Below are 13,714 nucleotides of genomic sequence, written 5' to 3'. Positions count from 1 at the left end.
ACAGGTCTATATCCAGAATTCTTGGTACCCGGATAAAAAATCTATCCATAATTTGGATCACCAATCACCAACCATCATTTTAACATTAATATAAATAAAGCCAGGGAAGCGCAGAAACAAACGCACCCTCTTTTTCCTAATGCGCCCATACTCACACAGGTGCATGTAAATGCCCAAAGCACATGGAGCACAGCAAGTTGAGTCCCACCTGCATTCAGTACTTGTGTGAGTACAGGTTTGTACAGAAGAATAGCTTGTGTTTTTTGTGCGCTCCCCTGCGGTTGAATGCAGAGGAACACATCACAGGGAAACACACAAACGGTAATGAGTACGGGCCCTTATTTTGGTGCTATATAAATAGTAATGTAGTGTTAACGCCAGTGGCGTAGCGAGGGGGGTGCTGAGGGGGCCATGGCCCCGGGCGGCGTATCAGAAGGGGCGGCGGTGGCTCCTTCTCTCTTACAGGCAACAGGCGCTTTTATAAGGTTGCGCCCGTGCGTATGACGTCACACGTCAGCGACGAGGCGCAACCTTATAGAAGCGCCTGTTGCCTGTAAGAGAGAAGGAGCCGCCGCCGATGGTCTGTTGGGGGTATGTACTATGGGGGAAATTGGGGGCACTGTGTGGGGGCTACTGTCTATGGGGAAATTGGGGCACTTTCCATGGGGGGGCCAGGTCTTTGTGGGGTATTGTGTATGGGGGCACTTCCTATTGGGGGCACTGTGTATGGGGCAATTGGGGCTCTGTGTATGAGGGCACTTTCTATTGGGGGGCAAGGTCTTTGGGGGGTATTGTCTATGGGGACACTGTGTATGGGGCAATTGGGGCACTGTGTATGGGGGCACTTCCTATTGGGGGCACTTTGTATGGGGCAATTGGGGGCACTGTTTATGGGGGCACTTTCTATTGGGGGAACTGTGTATGGGGCAATTGGGGCACTGTGTATGGGGGCACTTTCTGTGGGGGGGGGGCAAGGTCTTTGGGGGGTACTGTCTATGGGGGAACTGTGTATGGGGAAATTGGGGCACTGTGTATGGGGGCACTTCCTATTGGGGGCACTGTCTAAGGGCAATTGGGGGCACTGTGTGGAGGGGGCTGTCTATGGGGACACTGTGTATGGGGCAATTGGAGGCACTGTCTATGGGGAAATTGGGGCACTTTCTATGGGCAATTGGAGGCAATGTGTGTGGGGGGCACTGTGTATGGGGGTACTGTCTATGGGGCAGTTGTATGGGGGGACCGTGGCCAGAATAGCGTTAGGGGGGCCTGGCCAGCATAGTGTTAGGGGGCACTGTGGTAGGGTGACCCTAATACTTTTTATGTCTGTGTGTCCTGTACTGATGGGAGGGGCCCCGTGATTTCTGATGGCGGCCCTGCCACCATGGGCAGCCATGGACGCACAGCTGAATCCACTTTTGACAATTATGACATGCGCACCGCATTTCAAATTCAATAAAAAAAAAAAAAAAATTTAATGCTGCTTTTTTTATTTTGTCGATTTTTTTTAAGAATAACTAAATAGAGGGGCGGCAAATTTCCAGTCGGCCCCAGGCGACGAAAGCCCACGCTACGCCACTGGTTAACGCTTCTTTTAACAAACTCCTACCAGTAAAAATGATGGTAAAAATTAGTATTGTGCTATTCATAGCAAACTGGGCTTTGTCTAAGCTTTGTTTTGAATCATCTACCCTGGCTAATAACATTTGCCAACACTTGCTTTTCAACACAGTCCTATTTAAATCTTAGAATTCTGTGCCATCTGAACAACCTGGATCAGCCTTTTATAGATATCAGTATAATTAGTCTAAAATTGTCTGTGCTTGTTCTCAAAACTACTGGCAAGGAACCACAAACATTGGCAACCTTGCATTAAGGGTTTCAATTAAAAAATGTAGAATAAAGTTAAAAAGTAAGTCTAAATCATAATTAGATGATCCAATAAAGGTTTCTTCTTTTTGATGGGCTCTATAAATACATGAGCTCATCAGTATAGTCAGGCATTTTCATTTACACGCCCTAAAGACTCTTGACAAGGGGACTCCTCAATTGACCTTTCGCCTTGAGCCGACCCACTGGCCCCCTTGTTACATTCCTTAATAAAAACACCAGGAGACAGAGATGGGGTAAAATGGCCACAGCATTTATTCACATTTTATCAATAAATAGGACCTTGCCAGTCTCACCCCAAGACAATATTCAAAGCCAGAATTCCGTAAGTGATCACTAAAATGATCTGCCGTTCCTCACTGAAGACTTAAGATCAGCACTATGTCATTATATCCACCACTGAATATTGGACTGCCTCTGCCTACAGAGAGAATGGCCCCAAACTCTACTATCAGCAGGAGCTACTACTCCCACCGTGAGAGAAGTCATGAATCTTCAGTGTCTCGATGATAGAAAATCCAAGCAGGCTGTCACCTAGCACAAGCAGTAGTAGCGTCTATATCTATCAGTCCACCCTGCAGTCACAGGAGAGTACTCCGGCAAGATCCTATCACTGCTATGACAATAAAAACTTAAAACAAAACTTAAAATACATTATCATATATCCACTGTTTCGATCCAGAGGAAGGCAAAAAACCCAACCTGAAGCCTGTGGCAGTTTAGCCTCAAGAGGGAAAAAATCCTTCCTGACCTCTACGGCGATCGGACCTGGATCAAACAATCGTAGATAACAAGAATTAATACAATGCTAACTCTCAAGTTTATACTGTATAAAGATACAAAAACCACAATATACCAATGCATTCAGGAAAACATAATCAATATATTATTAAAAGATAATATGAGAACATAAAGATGAAAAATCCTTACATTTTTGCAAAATATGCAAAAATAGGAAGGGAGGGTGCTCAGAAAATAAGTAAGTGAATGCTTCTTTTTCTGACATCACATCCCTGTTTTTGTTCACCCCCCAGCCCAGCTTACTCCTGCCTTAACTCTTTCCTTTTTACTTAATCAAGGTTGCACCTGATTCTGCCAATCTCTGAATATAAACCAGTGTAATCTGGCTGCTGGTCATTCGGATCCCTTGTTATGTAGCATGGAGCTAGAGAATCTGCCAATAAATTGATTTGGGCACTCAAGCACTATTTGTCATTTGAAGAGTTCATAGACAGCTGTTGGCACCAGTGCATTGGTGACACAATACTTTTGAAACAATGTAAAATAAAGTTGTTTGGTTACAGTTACAAAAATACTTTTTATTCTCATGATTTTTTTATATATGTAAATTATAGGGGAATAAAATAATTAGGTTAACAAGGTCTGTTGTATTAGTACTTTACAAATAAAGATCAGCACTTTGTCATTATATCCTTGTATTAGTAAATACTGCAGTCAAATAATAAATAAACCCTAATTCCAGGGCTTTTTAAAAAAAATTCAGCAAAAATACAAGCTACTTGTTAAACTGGCTCAAAGCTTTTCAGAACAATTGCCGTAAACTAAAAGCAAAATCAAGCAAATACAGTTAACATAGCAAATAAGCTTCCATATGGAGCCTGGCAATTATCCGTTCATTATAGCATAGCCCATTCAGTAAATACCTACTTAACTATGCTAAATCCAAAGTAACATGACTAATACTATCACTCCATTGCTTGTAAGATTTAACTCTTTAAATGGTATAGTCACCATCATAGCATGACGCAGAGCTACCCAGATATAGCACAATTGCAGCTCCCTGAGGATGATGGGAGGTGTTGTTTATGAATAGTTAAGATCACAAGCATGGCAGAAAAAAAACAACAATATACTAGTTGTTCTAACACAGTGTACAAGAAAACATCTCCCTTCTGCTGTTTTTTAAAATTTCTGAATCTAACAATATATTTTGCAACTGCTTCTCAGTAGCCTAAAAGCCTATAAAAGAGCCTATTTCAGTGAAGCCATGATTTTTTTAAATGAATCTCTCTTTACAAAGGAAAAAATTAGTGTTTTAGTTTTGCAATGTGTACCTTGCCTTTATTTCCCCCTATTTCTTAAAATAAGCAGAACATATATTTTATTATTTTTGCCTGTATATGTTCTACATATATATATATGTATATATATATATATATATATATATATATATATATATATATATATATATAGATAGATAGATAGATAGATAGATAGATATATCAGTCCTTGTAGTGTCTGCACTCGAAAGCTTGTAGCTTTGCGGGGTGCACAGCCAAATTTTAGGTATTCAGCAATAAAAATTCCGTGGCCGACGTTTCAGTCCTCAAAAGGACCTTGAGGACACAGAATATTTATTGCTATATATATATTTGATTTATATACATGATTTACAGAAATGCCAAACAAATATGTAAATACAGATGAAAAAGTGTTATTTTCTTTTTTTCTTACATTTACATTTTTTTTTGTAATTTTTTAAATCCTGTGAGCATGGTTCTTGTCCCTGTTTATTTTATTTGTAGGAGTATCCAGGTTTTGTTGCTGGGCCACACGCACACGCACACATATATATATCACCACCACCTTAAGGGTGTATTTACTTACCCTAACCTAACAGTTCTTTTAAAAACATTTACAGCATTCTTTTTTTACACAATTGTCTTACAAGCATGTGTTATAGTTCTAATAAGTATATCCTCATAGAAGCACAGGTGGTTCTGTCTTAAGCCGTGTTTGAACTGTCAAAATCACTAAGTGGCTAAAGCATCAACATGTCATCCTCAAAACTTGTACTGCTGGTAGATCTGAAAACAAAGAATAACTTGCCTGACAATAATATTTGTTGAAAATGAGTCTGACTGCATAAAATATTGGTTTTTCATTTTACCCTTTTTAATTTGTGTGTGAAAAGCCATATCACACATCTAATCGTATAAATATATTGTGAAATACAGATCAAGAGAGTTTAAAAAGCTGAAATGTATTTTAGGACAAACACTAAAGGGTTGATTCACTAAAGGTCGTTAAGTTTTTATCGCACTTTTTTGCGTTAAATTTGATGCGAAAAAAACATGCGATTTGCTAAAGTATTAACGCATGCGTTAAGTTGCATATCGCGTGCGTTAAATTTTGTGCCAAAATAATACTAACGCATGATTCACAAACACGTGCTAAATATCGCATTTGTCTGTGCGAAAATTAACACCTACTTGAGGCAGGCAGTAATTATAGAAAAGTACAGTTAATGAGCTTTTGGTAATAAAATATGGACTTTGCAGTGGGATTTATTCAAGTCTGTGTTGGCCCTAGAGTGATGCAGCCTCCAGTTTGCAGGGAAATGGTCATTTTCATAAAAGTAGTTTTACGAAAGTAATGCCGTGTATAGCTAATATGGCGTGCGTTTTTTCGCACGCGGCAACTATTTGTGCACGATTCGTTGATTAGCGTGTGTTCCGTCATATACCGCACGAAAATAGTCTTCGCGACTTAAATAACGCAAGCAGCATCGTGTCTAAATTAACGCAAGTATGCTTTTAGTGAATCGTGCGTTAAGATGCGAAAAATTAGACACAATAAAATTTTAACGCATGCTATAAATAGCGCACGTTTTAACGCCCTCATCTGTCTTTCAGCTCACTTTTAACAGAATCCTTATATTCTAACACAGCATAGGGGTGGTTAACATTGACTAATTGCATATGAGATCAGAGACCCCAGATTTTTTTTTTGAGACATTTTGCTTTTATATATATTTAGCACATTAAAAATTTTAGCCCACTACAATAGAAGCCCATGATTATATTTAATTTCATATTCCTTTTGTGTATAGTGACATCTTTCACTGGAAAACCTCAGTTTAGAAGTGTAGTAAACAGATAATCTAATTAAACCTGATATATAGAAGTAGAAAAAGATTGGGTTTAAGTTACTTCTGTAAATAGACCAGCACAGTTTAGTAATTATATAACACATTTCTGAATATTGTATCACAGTACCTATCTTTTCATACTAGGTTAAATAACAATATGAACCAAAAGTGCCATAATACAGTTTCAAACTGTCAAGCTCTATTATTATTACTATTATTTTTTAAACATCTATGGATAGCAAACAATTTTTATTCAGAAAAAATTTTATACCATATTTGAAAACATAAACCTTGACAGCTTATTGATTTATTTTTCATCTAATTTCCAGGTAAACTACAAGCATAGGCACATATCAGAGAAAATGGGTCGGCATTCACATTACTAGAGGCTATAGCACCTGGGTGCAGTTCTCAAAAATCTCTATGTAGGCATTCGGCGATCAGAATCCGCACACACAGGACTTAAGGATAGTTAAAGAAGCTTATTAAATGGCACAGAACTAATGTTTTGGCTGGTACTTTGATAAAGGCTGCGGTACAGGTATAGGATCCCTTATCTGGAAACCCATTATCCAGAAAGTTCCGAATTACAGAAAAAGGCCATCTCCCATAGACTCCATTATAAGCAAATAATTCTAATTTTACTTGATCACAACTAAGATATAATTAATCCTTATTGGAGGCTAAACAATCCTATTGGGTTTACATTATGTTTAAATTCTTTTTTAGTAGACAAGGTATGGAGATCCAAATTACAGAAAGATCACTTATCCGGAAAGCCCCAAGTCCCGAGCATTTTGGATAACAGGTCCTATACCTGTACCAGCTGAAAGAGTCAGTTTCCAGTGTGGGTTTTTTTATGTCTACATAAAAGTTGCATCAACATATACTGTCTGTTGATTTAAGCCCATGATAAATATTTTGGACTGACCGCTACAGCTTAAGATGCACATAAATCTGGCACAACAATAAGCTCATTTCATCCCAGCACCCACAGTTGACATTACATTACAAATGCCTCTTGCCACTGAACTATTCAAAGATAATACAAGAAATGTTCACCTCATGACAAATGAATGCCACATATGGATACAAAGGAAGGTGAATACCACGGTCATTTGAATGCAATACAGCACTGATAAACAACAAATTAAATAAATTAATTTAATTAAATTAATAAAACACTATGATATCTAAGCTCAATGACAATCACCTGATTATGCACAAATCCAAGCAGACATGCTCTAACTGCTGTATATCTTTTATTGTGATAAACATAAAAGCTGGTTTAAAAAAGGCAGATTATTTGCAGATACAGGTATGGGACCTATTATCCAGAATGCTCAGGACCTGGGGCTTTCCAGATAAGGGATCTTTCCCCTAATTTGGATCTCTGTGGCTTAAGTCTGCTAAAAATAATTTTAACATAATTAAACCCAATAGAACTGTTTTGCCTTTAATAAGGATTAATTATATCTTAGTTTGGATCAAGTACAAGGTACTGTTTTATTACTACTACAGAGAAAAAGGAAATCATTTTTAAAAATTAGAATTATTTGCTTATAATGGAGTCTATGGGAGATGGCCTTTCCGTAATTCAGAGCTTTCTGGATAATGGGTTTCCGGATAACGGATCCCATACCTGTACTGTAATCAGGGATGTAGCTACTAGGGAACTCCTATACTCAAAGGCATTATAGGGAGATACATTTTATTATATAAAAAATGCATTATAAAAATAGGCATTTCAATTAAAATCCGCCATTTTATAATAAATGTTTATTTGATATTATATAATCACATACTTCTATTTTTAAACAATGTTTCTTTGAGCTGCACACTTCCTTATCTGCACAGTATACATTCTGTATCAGTATTGCAGGCAGTTTCATTTAAATCTGTTCTGAGGCAACTTGTATTCTGTCTCTCTAAACTTTGGAGGGACAATGAATTTATCTCGTTAGTATCTATTAGCTGTCAGTCCCAACATGTTTAATAATATAAACTCTGATAAATAACTCATAGGGACAAAATAATATATTTGCCAAACCAGGTTTTTAATGATATCTGATATGACTTCAGAGCACAATGCATGCTTTCTTTGCATCTTTCCACAGAAACATTATACCTAACCTCTAAAGCAGAATGCATTGGGAGTCAATAACATGAAGGAAGAATAAAGCCACCAAAATATAGTGTTATACGAAAGAACATGGAGGGGGATTTTAAAGGTCAAACCTACAGAGTGAGCAGCTTTTTTTACAGTTGACAGCTATGCAAGCTATGCAAACAAAATGTACATCCATATCTATTATTATAAACCTAGATCCTATTGCTTTTATTCTGTATATTACTAAGCATATGTAGGTAATCTATTTTAGCTAGTCTATTTTAGCTACAAGGGGTGGGGGAAGTGTAATGACAAAATAAAACAAGCTAACATACCTTTGAATTTTTGCCACTGCTACGTCCAGACTGAGACGATCCACTTCGTTGCACACCAGGTTCTGGTGTAGGAGGAGATTTGTCTGAAGAATGATCTGAGCTCTTCTCCACCATGATTTCTCCCTCACTTTGCTGGGGTGTTGGTGAGCGGGAGCGCTTTCGCAGAATGGGGGAGCAAGCAGGAGAACTTCGATTTGAGTTACTTGCCGTGCTGGGGGGAGAAAAAAAAGAGAATTTTCAATAATATTCTCTATATTAAGGTCAATATCTTTGTTAGTTGAAATGTGCAACAACTAAAACCAACAATACCTAAAGTAAAAACTGGATCATAGGCACACAGCATCAGGGTCGGGGGAAACAGATAAAAACATAAGATTTTAAGAGTGAATATATCTTATGGGAAAATATCATAGAAATAAATGTGTTTTAGTCCTTTCCCCATGCCTTAATGGTGTTATTGAAAATGTGCATAATAGCAATAAAGTACAGGTATCGGACCCCTTATCCGGAAACCCGTTATCCAGAAAGCTCCGAATTACGGAAAGCCCGTCTCCCATAGACTCCATTTTAATCAAATAATTCAGAATTTTAAAACTGATTTCCTTTTTCTCTGTAGTAATAAAACAGTACCTTGTAATTGATCCCAAATAAGATATAAATAATCCTTATTGGATGCAAAACAATCCTATTGGGGTTAATTAATGTTTTATTGATTTTTTAGCAGACTTAAGGTATGGAGATCCAAATTACGGAAAGACCCCTTATCCGGAATACCCTTGGTCCCGAGCATTCTGGATAATGGGTTCCATACCTGTACCAAGTGATGGATTAATGCCTTTTTATTTCTACTCCCTGTCTGTTATTTGTGCCCTATGCAGTTTTCAGTAAACCTGTGGTAATATATAATATAAAGAAATGTCTCTTATAGCAAATCATTTCATGGCAACCTTGTTTTCTGTAGCTTAAAAGGCAGCTCCACAGTTATTATCTGGCAGCAAACCTTTGACTGCCACAATTGATCATTCCATTGTAGAAAAACTCAAAGCAAGTGAAAAGTTATTAGATCAAAAGAGAAGAATGCTTCAGCTACAAGTTTTGTAACAAACAAGGCACAACAAAGTTAAATAAAGAAATATAGCAAAAATGCAGTTGCATGTAGAGTTATTAAAATTAAATAGTAAATAGTTACTGATTTGTGCAACATAAGTGTTAACAGATATCTTTTTGGATCCCTATTTCTACTTCCCATCTTGTTTATTGGTCACAATACAGGCTGTATATGACACTTTAAGCCTGGTTTTAGGTTTTATACAAAAGAAAACCCTATCGTTATTCGATGATATTGCTCTTATAACAGAGCTCTTATATATAGCAAGTGAGTTGAGAAACTCATTAATAACAAAAGTGACACTATAGACACTACACACTATACTATATGACACTATACACTATACTATTCTGTATCACTTGTTCTTCTGTTGCTTTGCAACTTGTAGTGTGAACAGAGGGAATACAATGTAATCCCAGTAGGCCAAATAAACACTGAATTTCGTTCTGTTTTGGTGGTTTTCATTTTGGTTAAAAAGTACTTACAGGAATAGGATTAGGACTAAATAAACCTTATGTCATGCTACTGAAGTTGAACATAATTTAGAGAACAACCTGCTTCACTACAGAGAGGCTGAATTATCTATGAAGTGCTTGGCTCTGTCACTTTGCACTTGAATGCTAGGGCAGAAGCAACTGGAGAGCAATCAACATCAGAAGTGAAAAGACCATCCAGAATGTATATCTTCTGCCTAGTGCATAAGCTCAGTAAAACATTTTTTTAGTGCCCCTGTAAGTGCAAAATGGCAAATTTATCAAGTCTGGTTATTTATAATATAAGAAATTAAAGGAAGATATAGATAGGAAGAAAGGAAGTGTAAGGAGGAGTCAATGTCATCTAGGTGAATGTCATCTCCGCTACATGGAGTATTGGGTACAAGAGCTGCCCAAAGAAAATGACTAGTAGTAGAATTGCCACAAGGGAATATGAGAGAGATGGAGATTGCTTTAAGTGGATGCATACAACATTTGAAAATGAAAAAAAACAGGACATTTTAGGCCACTCTCAATCCACTTACCTTTTAAAAATGTTACATTTACTATCCTTGCCTCATTCTAACTAAATATTGTTTTTCTTTTTATAAAGTCTTCATAAACAAATGTTCATTCTCTGCTAGTAATATTTCATATCTCAACCATCTCATTCTTGTTAATCTGATCTTACCCCCTCTTTTCCTTTATTGTCTTACCTATCATACCTCCTATGTCTGTCTTTCCTTAGGTGTTGTTATTCTGAAGCTGCCTTCTGTAGGTTCAGAATCCACTAGCTTTTACTGTAAAAGTGATCATGCATCTCCTGTTTGATTAAGATCTAAAAGTGCCTCTCATGCATTGCAAACTTGGAAAACAAAAATAAAACAGGTAGCAATAATGTTATTTTTTAAAGGAAAATTATGACTAGAAATGCCTAATTCTTACATGTCTTCTGAGTCACGAATGCAGCATGCTATATATAGCTTATTTCCCTTATGACCAGTAAAGAGTAATGACCGCTGCATTCTGAGCAAGTGGCTATGGGTTTTTATTGCCAGCTAGAGACTTGGAAATCAGGTAGGAGTAGCAACTCTTGTCAGCTGGGATTTGCAGTATTGATCCTTTTATTGGCACCAACTAAATGTAGTTGTCATGCCCACATCTTTCCCAAAGAATAACAAAATAGAAATTTGGTCAAGCTATATGTTTGGTATATTGTAAACAGAGATATACTTGTTTGGAGAAACAACCAATATGGAGAAAGGGAAAGCACTTTAGACATGACAGTTTTTCCAAAAAAATTGTGTTGATATTCTTTTGCCTGGTAGAAGGTTATGCATTAGAAGGTAGGACTTGGTCATCATGACAATACATAGTCAGCCCCAGGGCATATTGTCTATTAAAAGTTTGCCCTCCTTTATCAAACCAACTTCTGTCCAACTGAAGAATGCAGGAAAGGTGTGATCCACAATTTTTTATGGGCCTTGTCCAAGGACTCCACCAATTGCATTATAATGTTCAGCACTGAATGTTTGGTACATAAGTTATATGCAGTTATATGCTCACTACGTCAGCATTGAGCTAACCCTTACAAAATTTTGCTGTCCAATGCCAGTAAGGGTCAAGACACTAATTAATATAAATCCAAAAAAGAAGAGAGAATGAAAAGTAGAAAAAAAATCTGTTTCTCCTTTGCTGCAAAGGATTAACAATGCTAATGTATGAAAAACCTATATAGCTTGCTTCTACACCAACATCATGCCCTACCCGGTAATGGTTTATCTGTATCGAGAACAACTGTGTAGTACCCATTCTACACCAAATACAACCTAAGACGAAAAGTTGCTTGGTACCATTATTTTCATCATGTTGAACCACAGGAAGTTTGTGCTGTAATGCTTGACATAAAATATTCCCTTATAGTTGATAGTCCACCAGAAGAAACTTTTTAGCTACCATTTGCCTTCTCTGTAAGAAATCAATGTTACTCTATTCTGTTGTACAGGTTACTTATACAGATGCATATTCCTTCTATTAAACAAACAAACAAACAGCCAGGCTAAACAGATCCATTCTTCAATGAAATCATCCTAGAGTTGCTTTATCATGAATTACAGCATATGCTTTAATCTTCAAAATGCACTGCCAGGAAAGTCGGTATTCTCACACACCAATCATATAGGAGCCAATTTGTTTATTGCAGATTCTAACCACGTTGATATATGCTGATCCAATCATATTTTCCATGTGACCTCCAGACACATGAATTCGACCGTTGTTTTGCATTGTATTTTGTAAATGTACCACATCAAAAGAGTAATATGTCCTTGCCTTCAGAAACAGGTGCCCATTCTCAGTCCTCCAATTATAGCTGTTTGCCTTATAGTCTTGAAAGTTCTGGGGTGGCTTAATGTCTCTGTCTCTGGGGATATGATAATAACAGGGGGTGAAGAGAACAAGAAAGTAAAGATCTTGCTGCATCACCTGTTCTCTAAGCTATACTCTAGGGAGCTCACATAGAAAAAAAAGCCTATTTTCAATAGTGCCTATGAATATAATGATGTATAGGGCCACAGTTATACTATAATGTAGTTTGCTTTCATATACAACGCAAAGAGAGATACAAGAAAGACACACCCTGTATATTTTGTAAACACACTGATATTTAGCTGACTGATATTTAGCAGTTAGCTGGCAACAATGTCAAGTTCTTATATTTTCGTCACTTACGGATAAAAGCAAGTGCACAGTACTACATTAATCTGTATGCAGGCTGTGCATTATGTAAAATGTTCATGCTCCAACACATATATATTCTGCTACAAATACTGCAGATACAATAGCATGACGCACTGGTAATTTAAGCATCCACACTATTTGACTGGGAAAAGCCACAGCCTTTTGTTTGCGCCCCATCCATGCCACATCAAAAAAGGGGGTTGCTTTAACTCTGCATCTAAATATGTTCCATTGCAGTACCAGCAGCACACAGCATGGATTCTACAACGTGCTAGAAAATGTCCTCATCAACTACTGCAGTAGCAGATGTTAATTACCACAACATCGGATAAAGACAGGCACATGCATACATACTTACAAGGTCACAGGCAGACACATCCACAGTCAGCCACACAGTCGCCCAGAAGCTGAAGCACTAACCTGGCAGCCATGAGAGGATGAGCCAGCAGCATTGCTTGGTCCATTCATTCATGCAGAGAAAGCAGCAGGGGGAGGGAGAGCAGTGAGCAGGCAGGAGGGCTACTCACCTCCAGTTCCATCTCAGTGCCCCTCTAACATATGGGGAAAAGGGAGAACATTTGAAGGTCTGGTGGGGTTAAGATGCCTTTTTTCTGCTGTTTCTCTCCTATTCTTCTGCAGTTCAGTATAAGCGATAGCACTGGGAGGGATCTGCCACTCAGAGCACCCCTCCTCCCTAACTCACAGCTGCTCTATGTATCCCAGGTTGCATTCAAAAATATATACTGTGTATATATGTATGCTTTTCTCACTCTTCTCTTTTCCACCATTATCTACTGATACCTTTTCTGCATTTTCTATTCATGAGTAGAGAGCTACTATTGTGCAATTTTAAGAATTAGAGGAATAAATACAATGTACAGAAGCATGATATGACCATTCTTAACATGGGTCAACTGTTTTACTGCTGACAGTTGGCCCTGATGCACTGCAATAGGCCAATGTACATTCCTAGAAACTTTGTACTGAAGAGCAAGCAAGCTGTGTGCCGTTAGTTGTTACTTTTTATGTATGCATGTATGTATATTTTTATTTATATAACACTACCTATGCATGCCGCATTCATGGGAACAATAGATAGAAGGGGATTAACAGAAGTCAAATAATATAACTTCTATTTAGTAATATTTCTTTCGAAATTTTTATTTGTGT

At 37.6% G+C, this 13,714-nt stretch overlaps 1 protein-coding gene across 2 annotated transcripts in view; it reads right to left on the bottom strand.

Annotated features, from left to right (window-relative positions):
• gramd1b (GRAM domain containing 1B) overlaps positions 1-13,714 on the bottom strand; it is a 122,875-nt gene that overhangs the window by 88,211 nt on the left and 20,950 nt on the right. For both annotated transcript variants that reach the window (XM_031905706.1, XM_031905707.1), the window contains exon 2: positions 8,225-8,435. In XM_031905706.1, the coding sequence (XP_031761566.1) occupies positions 8,225-8,338 (114 nt within the window). In that variant the 5' untranslated portion in view covers positions 8,339-8,435. The remainder of the gene's footprint in view (positions 1-8,224; positions 8,436-13,714) is intronic.

The sequence above is a fragment of the Xenopus tropicalis genome, chromosome 7 (genome assembly GCF_000004195.4).
Source record: "Xenopus tropicalis strain Nigerian chromosome 7, UCB_Xtro_10.0, whole genome shotgun sequence".
NCBI classification, from domain to species: domain Eukaryota; kingdom Metazoa; phylum Chordata; class Amphibia; order Anura; family Pipidae; genus Xenopus; species Xenopus tropicalis.
This window is presented reverse-complemented; position numbering and strand designations above follow the sequence as displayed.